General features: G+C 42.0%; 1 protein-coding gene across 2 annotated transcripts in view; it reads left to right on the top strand.

Moving 5' to 3' along the window:
* The window catches only part of MAGI2 (membrane associated guanylate kinase, WW and PDZ domain containing 2), a 1,334,711-nt gene extending 1,314,799 nt beyond the window's left edge, over window positions 1–19,912 (top strand). For both annotated transcript variants that reach the window (XM_065884282.1, XM_065884281.1), the window contains one exon: window positions 19,263–19,912. In XM_065884282.1, the coding sequence (XP_065740354.1) occupies window positions 19,263–19,912 (650 nt within the window). The remainder of the gene's footprint in view (window positions 1–19,262) is intronic.
* The last annotated feature ends 583 nt before the right edge of the window (window positions 19,913–20,495 follow it).

Below are 20,495 nucleotides of genomic sequence, written 5' to 3'. Positions count from 1 at the left end.
ATGTTAGTATGTATATGTTAATCCCAACCTCCTAATTTATCCCTCCCCTGCCCCTTTCCCCTTTGGTCACCATAAATTTGTTTTCTAAGTCTGTGAATCTGTTTCTGTTTTGTAAATTAGTTCAGTGGTATCAATTTTTAGATTCCACCTATAATTGATATCATATGGTATTTGTCTTTCTCTGTCTGACTTACTTCACTGAGTATGATCATCTCCAGGTCCATCCACATAGCTGCAAATGGTATCATTTCATTCTTTCATACGGCTGAGTAATATTCCCTCGTATATATATGTACCACATCTTTATCCATCTGTGAATGGACATTTTGGTTGCTTTCATGGCTTGGCTATTGTAAATAGTGCGGCAATGAACACTGAGGTGCATGTGTCTTTTTGAATTATAGTTTTCTTAGGCTATACACCCAGGAGTAGAATTGCTGGATCATATGGTAGCTCTATTTTCAGTTTTTTATGGAACCTCCATACTGTTCATAGTGACTGTACCAATTTACATTCCCACCAACAGTGCAAGAGGGTTCCCTTTTCTCCACACCCTCTCCAGCATTTATTGTTTGTAGACTTTTTGATGATGGCCATTCTGACTGGTGCGAGGTGATACCTCATTGTAGTTTTGATGTGCATTTCTCTAATAATGAGTGATGTTGAGCATCTTGTGCATTTAAAAAAAGAACTGTGAGTAAACTTTATGTCTTGAAATTGGCTTCTTGAAAGTCTGCGCTGTTTTGAATTCTCTTTCGATTATCTACCCCAGGACATCTGTTGAGGGCCAGTGTCATTTACAACCCCGCAGGCCTTGTGAATATGAAGTGCCCATAAGCACCAGTTTTAAAGTTGTTATGGGAAACGGCCACAAGGCGGCAGCATTTCTTCATGCCCACCTCAGGTTACTGGGGTAACCAGAGGCTTGGTGAAAGTCCTGTTCCTGGGTTGTAAATGAGAGTGGAGTGTGGTAGAACAGACACCCAAGGGCTTGTGTCTCATCACTTCTTCCCGCCTACCCATCAGCACCCCGGACAAATCCCAACCCCTGCAAAAGCACTCCGCTGAGGGCGCTGTCATCCGTAGGTGGAGCGACTCTTAAGGAAGGAGGCTGGAGGTGGAAAGCCCAGCACCAGGAGATGTGGAGACCAGTTGACTTTTCGAAGCTCTTCCATCCCAGAGGGTCCACCATCCTCTGGGTGCAGTAGGCTTGGTTTTAGCTTTTGGAGGGGCTGCCTGGATCTGGAGGTTGTGGCCCCATCCAGAGGGGACCCGGCACTACAGGCCATGGGGGGACTCCTTTGCTGGCACATCCTTCCCAGCTCCCTAACCCCCATGCCAGTCCAGGCTTGGAACCCACGCCATCTCAGGCTCTAGGGATGTGACTGACACTAACCGGGGTCCCCGAGGCCTGAGGGGAATATAGTAGGCATTTCTTTTTGTAATTTAATTTTTAGTTTATATTGGCATATAGTTGATTTACAATGTTATGTTTGTTTTAGGTATACAGCAGTTTGATTCAGTTATACATAGATGTTTATTCTTTTTCGGATTCTTTTCTTAATCTAGGTTATTACAGAGTGTTGAGTGGAATGCCCTGTAGTATACAGTAGGTCCCTGTTGATGATCTATTTCATATATTTTAGTGTGTATATGTTAATCCCAGCCTCCCAATTTATCTCTCCCCCACCCCTTTCCCCTTTGGTCACCATAAATTTGTTCCCTAAGTCTGTAAATCTGTTTCTGTTTTGTAAATTAGTTCAGTGGTATCAATTTTTAGATTCCACCTATAATTGATATCATATGATATTTGTCTTTCTCTGTCTGACTTACTTCACTGAGTATGATCATCTCCAGGTCCATCCACGTAGCTACAAATGGTATTATTTCATTCTTTCTTATGGCTGAGTAATATTCCCTCATATATATGTACCATATCTTCTTTATCCATCCGTGAATGGACATTTAGGTTGCTTCCATGTCTTGGCTATTGTAAATAGTGCTGCAATGAACACTAGGGTGCATGTGTCTTTTCGAATTATAGTTTTCTCCGGATATACACCCAGGAGTGGGATTGCCAGATCACATGGTAGTTCAATTTTCAGTTTTTTAAGGAACCACCATACTGTTCTCCATAGTGGCTGCACCAATTTACATTCCCACCAACAGTGCAAGAGGGTTCCCTTTTCTCCACACCCTCTCCAGCGTTTGTTTGTAGATTTTCTGATGATGCCCATTCTAACTGGTGTGAAGTGATACCTCATTGTAGTTTTGATTTGCATTTCTCTAATAGTTAGTGACGTTGAGCAGCTTTTCATGTGCTTTTTGGCCATCCGTATGTCTTCTTTGGAGTAATGTCTATTTAGATCTTCTACCCATTTTTTTGATTGAGTTGTTTTTTGACAGCAGCATGAGCTGTTTAATTGGGTTCAGACTATAAACTTAATGGATGACATGTATATAAACATTTATATACATGTCATTTATTATTTCATTTGATCATCACACTTCTGGGAGGGAAGCAGAGTAGATATTACTCCCTAATTCTCAATTCTCAATTGAGGGTGGAAATGGTTAAGTTCACACCAAGTGGCAGTACTATGGCTCGAAGCTAGGCCTGCCCTGGCCACTCTTCTCTCCGCAAGTTGCTGACTTACTTTCCTGAAGACAAGTGAGGTCACTTCCTACTCAGCACGACCGTGAGCCTCCAGGTGACCAGCCAGCTCAGGCAAAATTCTGGAAAAGTGAAGTCTGACCTTCCCAGCTGTGCTAGACATTTCCACCCCCTTACTCTTCCCCGTGCTTTATCTCCCTTCTCTGAAGCCCAACTCCCAGCTACTAATACTTAGAAAAAATCTATTAAATTTTCCCTGACTTTCTCCTCTTTCCACCCCAAATGGGCAGTTTTGCATTTTAATGGGGGCTTTTTGAGATATCATTTCTTGTGCAGTGGTATTCAAACTGTTCTGTTAGAGCTTCCAGGTTCCTGAGAAATGGCCAGAAAAGCCGGAAGGTGGGCCTGGGGGTGAATGCGAGGGACTTTGGACCCACCCAGCCAACCAAAGCTGTTCCATTTTTATCTGCTTTACACATTGGGCTTTCATTTAAGAATTTTTTTTTTTTTTTTTTTTTTTGCGGTACGCAGACCTCTCACTGATGGGGCCTCTCACTGTTGGGGCCTCTCCCGTTGCGGAGCACAGGCTCCGGACACGCAGGCTCAGCAGCCATGGCTCACGGGCCCAGCCACTCTGCGGCATGTGGGATCCTCCCGGACCGGGGCACGAACCTGTGTCCCCTGCATCGGCAGGCGGACTCTCAACCACTGCGCCACCAGGGAAGCCCTCATTTAAGATTTTATTTGAAAAGAAGAATATGTTGCTTTCTAAAACATGCTTGAACCGACATATTTCTCGTGTATCCTGTAATGCAGATACTTTGGTAATTGAGACTGATCCCTGGGCATCCCCACATCCCCAGATCAATCTGGATTATCAAGATCTTAACTCGTTTAAAAAAAAAAAAAAAGTGAGTTTCCCAATCTGTTCTCCATGACACCCCCCTTGATGGGTTATACCAAGCTACTGACTCCCTTTAGCCCTCAGGGCACACAGGAAGGAACTTGGCTGTTATCTGTAGACATTGACTGTCTTTGTCTGTATACTGTAGTGCACTGTCTAGATAAGCTCTTTTTCTATGTATGTCCTGATATGGAAAAGGTTAGGAAGCACTAGAATAAGAGTAACTGTTTGCGCTTGGGCTCTGGAATTATGTAGTCTGTCATCTTGATCTCACTTACTAGCTGAGTGGTCCTGGCAAATTTCTTAATTTATCTAAGACTCAGCTTCCTCATCTGTGAAATGCGGGTATTTCAATATGAGGGCACCATATTTCTTAGAACTGTGTGAGGATTAAAAGAGAATATATATGATATGGCACAGTTCCTGGTACTTAGGACACACTCAGTAAGTGGTAGCTCCACTGTTAATAGCCCCACCTAGTGCTGAGATTTGCCCTCTCAGCCATGGAGGTAAAGTTTGCCACAGCTTTACTACTGCTGAACCTTTGATTACGCTTTCAAAAGAGTATAAATGTGAAGCATCAATAAACAAATATGGTCACAATTTTTAAAGTTATTGATATGAGTAACACCTAGTTTATATCTCTCTGGTAATAAAGGTGGAACAAATTACATGTTTGAAGGCCATTAAGAATGCCTCCAGGTTGGAAAACAATGCTTCAGAAAGAGCAGAAGCAAAGTAAAAGAATTACTTTCTTCTGAATTTTTTTAAATGTACATTTTTCTTATTTGTATTTTGTTACAAAAAGCAATCACCTTAGTGATAGCTGAACAAATCCAAATGAGCCATTATGGTTTGAACACATCTTAACAAGATTTTTCTTTAGAATACCAAATGACTTCACATTACTGTCCTTTGATCTACTCTAATAATTTTTATGTTTTCCTATAATATTCTAAATTAGAAGAAAATATATTTCAATACAACGCAGTATTTTCTAACCCAGTCAACTGTGGGTTGCAAAAGGAATGGTTTTTATAAGAAATAACACTTAGCAAATCCATAGATCTCTTTGCAGAAATTTTATTCATTTGAGCAGTAAAGGAATTTATGTAAAATGTGTTTCTAATATCTAGTATGAATTTTTTTATGTTACCGTATATTTATCTTTTTAATATTTTATTGAAGTGTAGTTGATTTACAGTGTTGTGTTACTTTCTGCTATACAAAGTGTATCATTCTTTTTTTAATACTCTTCTGTTATGGTTTATTATAGGATATTGAATATAGTTCTCTGTGCTCTACAGTAGGACCTTGCTGCTTTTCCATTCTATATACATAAAAGCTTATATCTGCTCAACCCAACCTCCCACTCCATCCCTCCCCCAATGCCCTCCCCCTTGGCAACCACCAGTCTGTTCTCTATGTCTGTGATTCTGTTTGTTTCATAGATAGGTTTGTTTGTGTCATATTTTAGATTTCACATATAAGTGATATCATATGGTATTTGTCTTTCTTTTTTTAAAAAAATATTTATTTTTATTTATTTGCCTGCATTGGGTCTTAGTTGTGGCACGCAGGATCTTTGTTGAGGCATGCGGGATCTTTCATTGCAGAGCACAGGCTTCTCTGTAGTTGTGGCACATGGGCTCCAGAGTGCGCAGGCTCAGTAGTTGTGGCGTGTGGGATCTTCATTGCGTAGTGTGGGCTTCTCTCTAGTTGTGGTGCATGGGCTCCAGAGCGCGCAGGCTCAGTAGTTGTGCCACTCGGCTCTCTAGTTGCGGCATGCAAGCTCTCTAGTTGTGGCACACAGGCTCTAAAGCGAGTGGGCTCAGTAGTTGTGGCACATGGGTTTATTTTTTTAAAGATTTATTATTTATTTTATTTATTTTTGACTGCGTTGGGTCTTAGTTGTGGCACACGGGCTTTTCTAGTTGTGATGCACAGGCTTCTCTCTAGTTGTGGTATGCGGGTTTTCTCTTCTCTAGTTGTGGCACACAGGCTTCAGGGAACATGGGCTCTGTAGTTGTGGCACACGTGTTCCAGAGCACGTGGGCTCTGTAGTGTGTGGCACGCAGGCTTAGTTACCCTGCGGCATGTGGGATCTTAGTTCCCCAACCAGGGATCAAATCCGTGTCCCCTGCATTGGAAGGCGGATTCTTAACCACTGGACCACTAGGGAAGTCCCTGTCTTTCTCTTTCTGACTTATTTCACTTAGTATGATAATCTCTAGTTGCATCCATGTTGCTGGAAATGGCATTATTTCGTTCTTTTTTATGGCTGTACTCCATTGCATATATGTACCACATCTTCATTATCCATTCATTTGTCAATGGACATTTTTGCACGTCTTGGCTATTGTAAATAGTGCTGCTATGAACATAGGGGTACCTGTGTCTTTTTGAAGAGTTTTGTCTAGATATATCCCCAGGAGTGGGATTGCAAGATCATGTGTTAATTATATTTTTAGTTTTCTGAGGAACCTCAGAAAACTACTGTTTTCCATAGTGGCTACACCCACTTAAATTCCCACCAACAGTGTAGGAGGGTTCCCTTTTCTCCACATCCTCTCCAGCATTTGTTATTTGTAAAGTTTTTGATGATGGCCATTCTGACCGGTATGAGGTGGTACCTCATTGTAGCTTTGATTTGCATTTCTGTAATAATTATTGATGATGAGCATCTTTCTGTATGCCTATTGGCCATCTGTATTTCTTCTTTGTAAAAATGTCTGTTTTGTTCTTCTGCCCATTTTTCAATCGGGTTGTTTTTTTGTTATTGAGTTGTATGAGCTGTTTATATATTTTGGAAATTAAGCCCTTGTCGGTCACATCATTTGCAAATATTTTCTCCCATTCCATGGGTTGTCTTTTCATTTTGTTTATGGTTTCCTTTGCTGTACAAAGGCTTATAAGTTTGATTAGGTCCCATTTGTTTATTTTTGCTTTTATTTCTATTGCCTTGGGAGACTAACCTAAGAAAACATTGGTACCATTTATGTCAGAGAATGTTTTGCCTATGTTCTCTTCTAGGAGTTTTATGATGTCATGTCTTATATTTAAGTCTTTAAGCCATTTTGAGTTTATTTTTGTGTATGATGTGAGGGTGTGCTCTAACTTCATTAATTTACATGCGGCCATCCAACTTTTCCAACACCACTTGAGAAGAGACTTCTTCCCATTGTAGTATGAGTATTTTCAATTCAGTTCAGCTTCAAGGTGTGACAGTGTGAGGGACATTTTTAAAGTACATAGTATTGTCCCCATCCTTAAGAAATCTAATTTCATCATTCTCTGATTCCAGCCTATATGCCCAGCATTTCCACAAATCAACACCCTAACTATGGTAACTGTCCTTCTATATCCAAGGTTCAAACACAAATGGCATTTCAGAGTCTCCATTTGGAATAATGATGGATCTACCTCTGACAGTGCCTTTGATGGGAGTTTCTGTCATACAGCCCTAGAAGAGATGAGCCCCATTTCTCAATCAGAATAGTCGATAGCAAAGGAGTCTACTGACAGTGTTTCAGCTGAGCTTGTAGAACCTCACCCAATTCAGAAAATCATTCAGCAGCCCTGCTCCATTACCTCCCAGCTATGTAGCCTTGAACAAGGTACTTAAACTCTTTGTGCCTCAGTTTCCCCATCTGTAAAATGTGCACGTTTACAGGTGGGTAAATACATTTCAAGGGTTTAGAAGAGTGCCTGGCACCTAGGAAACACCTCAGTCCAAGTTAAGTGTTGTCAGTATTAGTCATTCCAGTGGTGGTAACAGTATTATTACTTTTCTGAACACACTAATCCAAAAGGCAACCACTAGGCTCCAGGCCCCAGCCCTAATTGAGAGGAGAGAAGTGCAGGAACGCTTTTCCAGGGTTTGGGGGACCAGTTAGCCGAAGCTGGAAGCCCTAAGGCTCTCAGGTGAGGTGTGGGGCAGGAGACAGGCCCTCTTTCCCTGCAGCAATCCCTGGCTTCCTTCCAAGGGGTCTCCCTTACCCTTCAGCATAGGATAAAGTGAACTCTTCCTTGATTTGAGTTACATTTTGCCCTCCTGTACAAATTTTTGCTGCCATAAGAGCCAGACGGGAAAACCAATAATGCAGATACTTATTTACCGCAGTAAGTAGTTTACTCCTAGTGGGTCACCTCTCTGGTATTGTCACTCGGGTTATATTCCATAAAATAAACAAGCTGTTGAAGCACAGTAGGCAAGGTTTTTTTTTAAATCTCGGGCATATGAAGTGAAAGAGAGCATTTTTATTTTTCAGTATTGCCAAGTTCCTATGAGATAATTTAAGAGGTCGTATATCTTTTAACTCAGAGATAGTGGTGTGTGTGTTTGTGTGTAATGTGTGTACAGATATACTAATGACATGTAATTTGTAATTATGTATTAATTGGTCTGTTTTCGAGGAGAGATCCAAACTGCCTAGTGCTGATAATAGCAAGGGGAATAAACTTGATCCTAACTTGGGAAAGGGATTTGCCTCTCCCCCAATGGCACATAAGGTATATAGGTTCTGTATCTATATATCGGAACATCTGTCTATCGGAACATTCACTGGAATGTTGATTCATGATTGCCCCGGGACGAAGCTCCTTTAAGCAAAGTCATTATGTCATCATGGCTGATAAGATTACAAAGGGAAAGAACATCTGTTAAGTCAGATGGACTTGCATCTGGAACTTCACTTTACTGCATCCCAGGTGCCACCAGTGAAAGCTGAAAACTCTTCCCAATGTACTTACTGTCACTGGAGTCCTCCTCCTGCTCTCCTCGCCCAGACTTCTTTCTTTCCTCTCCCACTTCAAATAGGCATTATCATTTCACCACCATCCACCCTCTGAAGGCATTTGGTTTCAAATCTTCCATTTCTATTTGTGAAATAGATTTATTTGTTCATCAAATATACACTGAGCACGTATTATTGTGTCAACCACTATGCTAGGTATTAAGTCCACTGTGATAAACAAGACCAGTATGGTCACTACCCTCATGAAACTTACAATCTACTAGTTGAGACTGATGTGAATCGAATGAGGAGGCAACTGTGTAATTCCAAATTATAAGCACTATGAGGAGATAGAGACAAGATGCTCTTGAGAGCAGAGTATCCTACTGTGGGTTGGGGTTCTCTGGGGTGATACTTAAGAGTCCTAAAAAATGAAAAAGAACCCACCATGTGAACCGCCGTGGGGAGAACCTTCTGGGCAGAGGAGTCAGCAGTGATGTACGTCCCACAGTAGAGAATGAGCTTGTCCTTTGAGTAACTGCACCAAGACCAGTGTGGATGGGGAACAGGAGACGGTCATAAAGCTCGGGAGGCTGGCAGGGGCCAGATCATGCAGGCTTTTGTGGGTCATGTTGATCATTTTGGATTTTACTCTAAGAGCGGTGAGAATCCACCAAAAGTTTTAAGCAAAGGAATGGCATGATCGAATTTATGTCTCAAGGAGATTCTTGTGGATGCTGCATGGAGAACCGCCAGAGGCAGGCAAGAGTGGTAAAGAGAAGAGTGGATTAAATGGTGGGAGACCACATGAGAAACAAGAGTTTGGGTGTCGTAACTAGGTTAGCTGTCCTGGGCTCCGAACTCAGGGGAGGATATGTGGCTTACGATATACTGCACTTAACTTCTGTCTGAACAACATGGAAATTCAGATTTGAATTTCCTTTTTTTACCAGTATCCCCAAGGGTTTACAAAATATGTCCACGCTGTGGCCTTCTTTTAAGTGTGATTATCTCAGGTGGCCCACATGGGTTGCATTCTTCCAAGACTGCCCTGTATCTTGAACTAGCATGGTGAAAGTGAAGGGGAACGTGAGTTGACAGAGTCCATGCATATTTGAAAATGAGACTGATAAGGCTTGCAGGTGGACTGTATTTGTGAGGGGAGAGAGAGAAAGGAATCAAAGATGACTCCAAGTGATGGTTGTGCCATTCACCAAGATGGGAAAAATAAGGAAAGAGTGCAGAATGGACTTGGGAAGAAAAGATTTGCTTTGGGGGCTTGTTAAATTGAAGATGCCAATGAATGGTCTGAGCAGAGATACCAAGTAGGCAGATGGATGTATCAGTACAGAGCCCATAGCACAGAGCTCAGCAGAAGCATTTGGGAGTAGTTGTATAAAAGCACCATAAGTAGATGAGAACACTTGGGAGAGACTGTGAAGAATGCCAACAGTTAGAGGCCAGGCAAAAGAAGAGTAATCTATAACGTAAACTGAGAAGGACCAGCCAGAGGGGTGAGAAAAAGAGCAGGAGAAAGGCGTGTCACAGAAGTCTGGAGTCCAGCTCATTTCTGGGAGCAGTCAGCTGTGAGAAATGCGGTGGGATGAAGCATCTAGGTGATACCACGAGGTGTCCTCTGGATTTGACAGCAGAAAGATCATGGGTGACCTTGAAGAGAACAGTTCCACTCAGTGAGGATGAGAGAGGGCAGGTGGAAGACGCCAACTTGGAATAAAAAGCTTTTTCCTGATTGCAGCCATTGGGCCCGGGGATGTTTTTTGGACAGAGAGGCTCCAGAAATCACAGCAGGCACATATGGCCCATTATGTCTTTCGAGGATGCGTCTCTGTTATTTCTAATTCTAGTTAGAACATCTCCAACAGGAAGGATGTGTGAAGCTCGTCCTCCTAGGCAAGGACTCTGAAGTGAACATGATCCCATGCTTTAGCCAGTGGCCAGGCCAGATTCAAGAAAAAAAAAAAGGGGGGCGGGGGCGGGGGCGATGGCCAGAATAAGGTTTCAGGGAACCAGAACTGAACGTGGTCAATCCTTCTGGTTACTGTGTGTCAGGATTCCATGAAAACTAGTTTGAAATGTTACAGAAGACCTCCCCCCGGCCCCCACAGTCCACGTCACCTAGATAGGCAGGTGAAAGGTGAGGGCTGCCCTTGGCGCTTCAAGGAGCTTTGCAGGCTCGTGCCTGCTGCGGACCCCACGTGTCTCGTAGTGAACTGGAGAATTCGTGCCCAGAAAACTGAAAACTGTGGAACCACATATATAAATGTCCATCTTGAGATCACTTTAGGATCTAGTTCATTTTAATTTTAGACTAATATTCTTAATCAGTAGTGGCTTGAAACATTTTAACTTTCAGTTTCTCCCACTAATTATTTAATGACCTACAAACAAACGCTTGCAAAATTTGTTTATAATAAAAGGGATTCTTTTGTATTTTGAATAATTTCACCTTCTGGTTTATCGTTATAAGTAAGACGTTCACAAATAAATGCTAAATACTCTGATCAGTGCTGGGATCTAGTTCCTGTTGGCCTCCTCAGAGGCCACTGAGCCTGTCCATTTCACTGCTTAGATCCTATTTGCAAGGTGACATCTTAGGACAATTTTCTCAATAAAAAGAGTCAGGAAACCCAGCATTTTACTCCTGGCCGATCCATTTTGTAATCTTGGTCAAGTTACTTAACCTCTCTGCGTCGAGTCCTCCTTCAGAAAATGGTGTGAATAATATCGACTTCCCTATATCTCAGAAGGGATTTGAGGCCAGCTACTTGTGTCTGCCATGTGTGACATCATGGTGGGGGAAAAGAGCTTTTAAAATGTGAAATATTATTAGCCTGGTGCAAGTCAGAGGTTATCAGTGCAAAAGGCCTCTACAGAGGCCTTTTGAAGACTTCTTTTAACCCTTTCAGGCAGTATCTTCCTATATGGGTGGAGTTGCCACCTTCTAGCATTTATTTCATTTTAAAGCTCTAACCCAGGCAGAAGCAGAACATGCTTGAGTTTTCACTGAAAACATCTGCATTTGAAGATTTCAGAATACTCCTGGAGGTAACCAAGGATACCTGAGATAGAGCAAAACCACACTTGGAATCATAGCATATGGGAATGGCTGCTTCACTGCACTTATTCAAAACTTCACCTGCATGTATGCTAGTTCATATGGCCAGACCATTAGTAGACAGCCACTGAGGCACAGAAGAAAAACCTGGCTCAACTATGCGTGAAAAATCATCATAACTCTCCCGTTGCAAGGTGCTTTTCCCTTTGGAAGTGCATGCCTCACCTCTGTGGGTAAACATTCTATCTCTACCTTATAAAGGGAGAAATTGAGGCTTAGAGAGATCGAGTGGTAAATGCCAAAGGCAGGAGTAAGTTCCAGGTCTCCTGATGCTTTTCTAGGATTTTTCACTAAGTGAACCTGATAATGGAAAGAAGGAAGAGAACATTGTGCACTAAATACTCCATTCAAATTTCACAGCAAAGGAGAAACTTTTTTAGTATCTGATATTCTCTGTGTGGCCAGAATACTGGAACTATCTGCCCTCTTCCTCTCCTTATCTCTTTATAAATTGGCGTCAAGGGTAACAGGTAAGAATCCTCTACTTTTAAACAAAGTAGACCCTTAACATTCATAGACCGAGTTTCTAACACATGTCATAGGGGCAGGAATTTGAATCACATGCTGTGTGTAGGACTGAATCTCTTAGCTAGTGAGAGAGCCTCGCTGCCACGTGGCATTCAGATATCAATGTGGCGTCTGTTCTTCACTCATGGCCATACAGCAGTTCTATGGAAAACAACTGCACTCTAGAGTGATATGCCAAAGTTTGAGGATTTCCAAAGGCCTTGGGACATAGTCCTTATAAATATTAAGGGATCACTAGATTGGATTTCTCTGCTTTAATTTTGCTTTAGTGGCCAGAACCTCAGTGGCAACGTTAGTGCTCAGAGTAGTAACTAAACTCCTCTCAGATTCCTCACATATCTCTCCTCCTCCTACTTGGCTTCTGACTGGTGGTTGCTTAAAAAACAAAAAAAACCCCAACAGTTTCTCGTTTTTATCATTCTAATTTGTATGTGTTTTGTTGTAAGTTGTCTGAAATCCTTTCTTAGAGAGATCTTAAATCCCAAATAAACGTTGAAACTAGGCTTCCTAGAAAGAGTCATCTAGCTTAGTATCAGGCCTAGTATAATGTCAGAACTACTAAAGAGAATTAAGAACAATGATTTCTTAAAAGACAAGACAATAATGAATGTTCTTATTTAATTTTTTATTAAACTTTTTTATTGAAGCATTTTCATTTTTTTAATTGAAGTATAGTTGATTTACAATATCATGTTAATTTCAGGTATACAGCACAGTGGTTCGGTTCTACATACATATATATATTCTTCAGATTCTCTTCCTCTGTAGGCCATCACAAAACATTGAGTATAGTTCCCTATGCTACACAGTAGGTCCTTGTTTTCTATTTTATATATAGTAGAGTGTATATATTAATCCCAACCTTCTAATTTATCTCTCCCCTCACTCCCCTTTTACCTGTGGTAACCATAAGTTTGTTTTTTATGTCTGTGAATCTCTTTCTGTTTAGAAAATGAGCTCATTTGTATCTTTTTTATTGTTTTTTTTAGATTCCACATATAATCGACATATTTATCTTTCTCTGTCTGACTTAGTATAATAATCTCTAGGTCCATCCATTTGCTGCAGATAACATTTCTTTGTTTAATGGCTGAGTAATATTCCATATACACCACATCTTCTTCATCCTTTCATCTGATGATGGACGCTTACGTTGTTTCCATGCCTTGGCTATTGTAAATAGTGCTGCAATGACCATTGGGGTGCATGTATCTTTTGGAATTATGGTTTTCTCTGGATATTCGCCTAGGAGTGGGACTGCTGGATGATATGGTAACTCTATTTTTAGTTTTTTCAATGGAACCTCCATACTCTTCTCCATAGTGGCTGTACGAATTTACATTCCCACCAACAGTGTAGGAGGATTCCCTTTTCTCCACACCCTCTCCAGCATTTATTGCTTGTAGACTTTTAGATGATGGCCATTCTGACCAGCGTGAGGTGATCCCTGCATTGTAGTTTTGATCTGCGTTTCTCTAATAGTGATGTTGAGCATCTTTTCATGTGCCTATTGGCCATCTGTATGTCTTCTTTGGAGAAATGTCTATTTAGATATTTTGCCCATTTTTTGATTGGGTTGTTTGGTTTTTTAATATTGAACTTATGAGCTGTTTGTATATTTTGGAAATTAATCCTTTGTTGGTTGCTTCATTTCAAATGTTTTCTCCCATTCCATAGGTAGTCTTTTTGTTTTGTTTATAGTTTCCTTTGCTATGCAAAAGCTTTTACGTTTCATTAGGTCCCATTTGTTTATTTTTGTTTTTATTTCCATTACTCTAGGAGACAGATCCAAAAAGATAGTGTCACGACTTATGTTGAAGAGTGTCCTGCCTATGTCTTCATCTAGAAGTTTTATAGTATCCACTCTTACATTTAGGTCTTTAATCCATTTTGAATTTATTTTTGTGTATGGTGTTAGAGAATGTTCTAATTTCATTCTTTTATTGGGATGGCTAAGAAGTTCATTTGGGTTTTTCTGTGAGGCTAATTAGGTAACTAATTAGGTAATAATTCTGTAAGATTATGGAAGAACCCGAACATACATTTTGACCAACCCAATACATGTAGCTGACCAGTTTTCCCAGCACCACTTATTGAAGAGACTGTCTTTTCTCCATTGTATATTCTTGCCTCCTTTGTCATAGATTAATTGATGATAGGTGCATGGGTTTATTTCTGGGCTTTCTATCCTGTTCCATTGACCTATATGTCTGTTTTTGTGCCAGTATCATACTGTTTTGACTACTGTAGCTTTGTAGTTTAGTCTGAAGTCAGAGAGCCTGATTCCTCCAGCTCTTTTTTTTTTTTTTCCTCAAGATTGCTTTGAATGTTTGGGCTCTTTTGTGTTTTCATACAACTTTAAAATTTTTTTGTTCTAGTTCTGTGAAAAATACCATTGCTAATTTGATAGGGATTGCACTGAATCTGTAGATTGCCTTGGGCAGTATAGTCATTTGGACAATGTTGATTCTTCCAATCCAAGAACACGGTGTATCTTTCCATCTGTTTGGGTCATCTTCAATTTCTTTCATCAGTGTCTTATAGATTTCAGAGTACAGGTCTTTTGCCTCCTCAGGTTTATTCCTAGGTATTTTATTCTTTTTGATGAAATGGTAAGTGGGATTGTTTCCTTAGTTTCTCTTTCTTATCTTTCATTGTTAATGCATAGAAATGCAACAGATTTCTGTGTATTAATTTTGTATCTTGCAACTTTACCAAATACATTGATGAGCTCTAGTAGTTTTCTGGTAGCATCTTTAGGATTTTCTAGGTATTATAGTATCATGTCATCTGCAAACAGTGACAGTTTTACTCCCTTTTTTCCAGTTTGGATCCCCTTTATTTCTTTTTCTTCTCTGATAGCTGTGGCTAGGACTTGTAAAACTATGTTGAATAAAAGTGGTGAGAGTGGACATCCTTGTCTTGTTCCTGATCTTACAGGAAATGCTTTCAGTTTTTCACCATTGAGAATGATGTTTGCTGTGTGTCTGTCATAAATGGCCTTTATTATGTTGAGGTAGGTTCCCTCTATGCCCAGTTTCTGGAGAGTTTTTTTTGTTTGTTTTGTTTTGTTTTTTGTGGTACGCAGGCCTCTCACTGTTGTGGCCTCTCCCGTTGCGGAGCACAGGCTCAGTGGCCATGGCTCATGGGCCCAGCCGCTACGCAGCATGTGGGATCCTCCCGGACCGGGGCACGAACCCGCGTCCCCTGCATCGGCAGGCGGACTCTCAACCACTACACCACTGGGGAAGCCCGGAGAGTTTTTTAATCATAAATGGATGTTGCATTTTACCAAAAGCTTTTTCTTCATCGGTTGAGATGATCATCTGGTTTTTTTTCTTCAATTTGTTAATGTGGTGTATCACACTGATTGATTCGTGGGTATTGAAAAATCCTTGTATCCCTGGGATAAATCCCACTTGATCATGGTGTATGATCCTTTTAATGTGTTGTTGAATTCAGTTTGTGGATTTTGTTGAGGATTTTTATGTCTATGCTCATCAGTGATATTGGCCTATGATTTTCTTTTTCTGATGGAATCTTTGTCTGATTTTGGTATTAGGGTGATGGTTGCCTCATAGAATGGGTTTGGAAGTGTTCCTTCCTCTGCAGTTCTTTGAAATAGTTTCAGAAGGATAGGTGTAAGTTACCTCTTCTCCACATGTTTGGTAGAATTCGCCTGTGTAGCCATCTGGTCCTGGACTTTTGTTTGTTGGGAGTTCTTTAATCACAGATTCAATTTCAGTACTTGAAATCGGTCTGTTCATATTTTCTATTTCTTCCTGGTTCAGTCTTGGGAGAGTGTACCTTTCTAAGAATTTGTCCATTTCTTCCAGGTTGTCCATTTTATTGGCATATAGTTGCTTGTAGTAGTCTCTTAGGATGCCTTTGTATTTCTGTGGTGTCTGTTGTAACTTCTCCATTTTCATTTCTAATTTTATTTGGGTCCTAACCTTTTCCTTGATGAGTCTGGCTAAAGGTTTATCAATTTTTATCTTTTCAAAGAACCAGCTTTGAGTTTTATTGATCTTTGTTATTGTTTCCTTCATTTCTTTTTCATTTATTTCTGATCTGATGTTTATGATTTTTTTCCTTCTGCTAACTTTGGGTTTTGTTTGTTCTTTTTTCTAGTTCCTTTAGGTGTAAGGTTAGATTGTTTGAGATTTTTCTTGTTTCTTGAGGTAAGACTGTATTGCTGTAAACTTCCCTCCTAGAACTGTTTTTGCTGTGTCCCATAGGTTTTGGATCATTTTCATTTGTCTAGGTATTTTTTGATTGCCTCTTTGATTTCTTCGGTGATCCATTGGTTATTTAGTAGCAGATTGTTTATCCTCCATGTGTTTGTGCATTTTTTTTCCTTCAAGTTAATTTCTAAACTCATAATGTTGTGGTTGGAAAAGATGCTTCATTTGACTTCAGTTTTCTTAAACTTATCAAGACTTCCTTTGTGGCCCAGCACGTGATCTACTCTGGAGAATGTTGCATGTGCACTTGAGAAGAATGTTATGTTCTGCTCCTTTAGCATGGAATGTTCATCTGGTCTAATGTGTTATTTAAGGCCTGTGTTTCCTTACTGATTTTCTGTCTGGATGATCTATTGATTTAAGTGGAGTGTTAAAATCCCCCACTATTACTGTGTTACTGTCAATTTCTCCTATGTCTCTCAACATTTGCCATATATATTGAGGTGATCCTCTGTTGGGCACATATATATTTACAATTGTTATATCTTCTTGGATTGATCCCTTGATCACTATGTAGTTTCCTTCCTTGTCTCTTTTAAGTCTTTAGTTTGTCTGATACGAGTATTGCTATTCCAGCTTTCTTTTGATTTCCATTTTCATGGAATATCTTTTTCCATCCCCTCACTTTCAGTCTATATGTGTCCCTAGGTCTGACGTGGGTCTCTTGTAGACAGCATATATACATGTCTTGTTTTTGTATCCATTCGGCCAGTCTATGTCTTTTGGTGGTAGCATTTAATCCATTTACATTTAAGGTAATTATCAATATGTATGTTCTAATTGCCATTTTATTAATGTTTGGATTTGTTTTTGTAGGTCTTTTTTCTTCCTGTTTTGCTCTCGTGATTTGATGACTATCTTTAGTGTTGTCTTTGGATTCCTTTTGTGTGTCTGTATATCTATTATAGACTCGTTTGTGGTTACCGTAAGGTTTTGATATAGCAGTCTGTATGTATACAAGATTGTTTAAGTTGCTGATCTCTTAATTTCAAGTGCATTTCAAGTATGCTGCATTCGTGCTCTCCTCATCTCACAATTACTGATTTTGATATCGTATTTGTGTGTGGATGATTTCCTGCCTTTATCAGTGAGCCTTCCCATTTCATACTTTTTTTTTTTCTAGTTGTGTGTGGCCTTGTCTTTTCCACTTAGAGAAGTTTCTTTAGCATCTGTTGTAAAGCTGGTTTGGTGGTGCTGAATTCTTTTAGTGTCTTCTTGTCTGTAAAGCTTTTAATTTCTCCATCAACTCTGAATGAGATCCTTGCTGGGTAGAGAAATCTTGGTTGTAGATTTTTCCCTTTCATCACTTTAAATATGCCCTGCCACTCCCTTCTGGCCTGCAGAGTTTCTGCTGAAGAAACACTGATAATCTTATGGGGGGGTTCCCTTGTATGTAATTTTTTGCTTTTCCCTTGTTGCTTTTAATATTTTCTCTTTGCTTTGTGTCTCAGCGTGTTCCTCCTTGGGTTAGTCCTGTATGGGACTCTGCGCTTCTTGGACTTGGGTGGCTGTTATCTGTCTGCTGGGTGGGGCTGTGTTCCCACCCTGTTGGTTGTTTGACCTGAGGCATCCCAGTGCTGGAGCCTACAGGCTGTTTGGGGGACCAGGTCTTGGTGCCAAGGGCCCAAAATCTCTGCCTCCAGCCAGAGTTCACATAGGTCCCTGCTGTATCCATCACCAGCTTTTATGACCCCAGAAAGAGCCACAGCTGCCCCCCACCTTTGCAGGAGGCTGTCCAAGACCAGCAGGTAGGTCTGGCCCAAGCTCCTATGGAGTTACTCCTTTTGCCCTGCGTCCTGTTGCATACAAGACCTTGTGCGCACACTCCAAGAGTGGAGTCTCCGTTTCCCCCAGGACTGTGGGGCTCCTGCACTCAAGCCCTGCTGGCCTTCAAAGACAAATACTCTGGGGGCTCCACCTCCCCATGCCAGGCCTCTAGGCTGGGGAGCCTGGCATGGGGCTCAGAGCTGTCTCTCTGGTGGGAGAACTTTTGTGATATAATCATTCTCCAGTTTGTGGGTCACCCACCTGGGTCATATGGGATTTGATTATATCACGAGTGCACCCCTCCTACCATCTCTTGGTTTCTTCTTATGTCTTTGGATGCAGAATATCGTTTTTCTGGTAGATTCCAGTCTTTTTTTATCAATGGTTGTTTAGCAGTTAGTTGTGATTTTGGCATGCTTGTGAGAGGAGGTGAGCTCAAGGTCCTTTTACTCTGCCATCTTGTCTCCAACCAACATCAGGTTCTTGCAGAATAAAATAATTTGTGTTTTAACCATAAAGTTTGAACATCTAATATGCAGCTTCATATTACCTGTTTGAATCTTGGAACACAAGTTTGACAATATAACCTCAAAGGAAAGTTGGAGAGAGATAAATATGGGAAAGAGCTCCTAAAGGGTGTCCATCCAGGAAGTCAAAGTTTCTGCAAAACTTTCTAACACCTGCAGGCAAAACCTCACAAAAGGGTTCCAATCCTTCCACACAAGCCTGTTCTGGCTGACCACCTCTGTCCCTGAATGGAATAATGAACCTTTTTATAGATGAATGTATCCAAATTCTGTATCTGGTGGTAGCTAAGAATTATGTCTTGAGTGACACCTAATGGTTGAGAAAGTTACTCCCCCAACCATTTTCCGAATTACCTGGGTGCCTGTTAAAAATGCAGAGAAGTTCCTTGGCTGAGGAATCTGTACTTTTCAAAACTGCCCCAGGTGATTCACATGTATCCTTGAGTTTGAGAACCACTGGTTCAGGTGCTCCCAAGTCAGATATCCACACAGGGCTGGCAGACCCGATGACACTGCAGGAAGTTAGAAGGGGCCAAGGCAAAGGGATGGGTTAGGCCTGAGCTTTGTAACCACATTCCTGAACACTCAAAGAGGGAAGGGGTGGTGTAAAGAGGATGGGGAACACAGAATCCCCAGGGATAAGGTCAGCTGCCCTCCTGGCAGTGAGGGCGGGGGTGGCCGTGGCCTGGGACCTTGAGAGGAGTGGCCCCTGGCCGCCTTCTCTCATTCCCAATGTGGAGGGAGGTTGCAGGAGTGTGAAAAGCATGTGCTGCACGGCTCTAACGCCTGTGCTTCCTGCCCCACAGACGATTCCAGCTCCTGGAGTTCTCCCGCTGCTGCCTCCCCAGGTCTGCCGGAAGTAGGCGCCTCCCTCGAGGACGTCCTCTCTCCATTCTCTCCATCACATCCAGCCCCACCATCCGACCCTAACAACCAGATAAGCCCAGACCCAACTTGGGATATCAAAAGGGAACACGACGTTAGGAAACCAAAGGAGCTTTCAGCCGGCAGCCAGAAGAAGCAGCGCCTCGGGGAGCAGAGTGAGCTTTCGGCAAGCCCGCAGCGGGCCGTGCAGCCGAAGCTCGCGGAGGTGCCTGGTGGCCAGGGGCAGCCTGAGGCCAGCAGGCCCTCCTCAGAGGCCAGGGCACCCGGGTCCACAGCAGTGGACGCAGCGCGGGCCAGCAGCAAGGAGGGGCTGCATGCGGCAGTGGGCCCCGAGCTCGGCCGGCGCGAAGGCCCTGGAGTGGCCCCTGCGTGCGTGGGCCCAGGCCGCGGCGGGGGTGTGCGGGAGGCCGAGGGCAGGGCAGGCACACGTGCGGGGCCCAGGCAGGGCACGCGGCCCCCGGGGGGAACCCCTGTGCGCAAGGCTGCTGTTGCGCCAGGGCCCTGGAAGGTGCCAGGCTCCGACAAGCTGCCGGGCATCCTCAAACCCGGCGCCTCGGCCGCAGACAGATGAGCCCACTGCCCCGCCTCAATACCTGCAGGCCATTCTTCTTAGGTTCCGTCTCATGGTGTTTTAATTTATTTTCACTGTCACGTGCATAAATCCACGAGGCACCAAGGCTTGGGAGCACCGACACGAAGTCCCACGTGTCCAACAGGCATGGTCCATATGGCATCCACGGCAGACCCAAACTGATCCTAAAGCTCCCAGTTCCACTGCGGGGGCTTTGGCAGCTACGGAAGAACCAAAATAACATGAAGAACATCACAGAGAGTGCAGTGTAGCTTTAGTAAAACAAGAAAGAACAAAATTCCCCCACTGCATGAAGGATTTGGATGTCATCCAAACTTTATATCAAGAAACATATCAAGAAACTGGACAAGTAAGTTAAGAGCAATCACAAACTGGAATATCGCCTTAAAAATCAAACTGCACGGAGCAAGCTGAAACTGAAACAAGATTATATCTTTTAATCTGAAGAGTTGTAAATAAATTGTTCTGGACATATCTAGACAGGGGTTAAAAGGTTTCTTTGAAACATTCAGAACTGTTCACCCATGACACGTTTTTCATGGCTCACTTATGGCACCATCAC

This window comes from Phocoena phocoena, chromosome 9, assembly GCF_963924675.1.
Source record: "Phocoena phocoena chromosome 9, mPhoPho1.1, whole genome shotgun sequence".
NCBI lineage: Eukaryota > Metazoa > Chordata > Mammalia > Artiodactyla > Phocoenidae > Phocoena > Phocoena phocoena.
The sequence above is the reverse complement of the archived record's forward strand: the minus strand, read 5'-3'. Positions and strand labels throughout refer to the sequence as shown.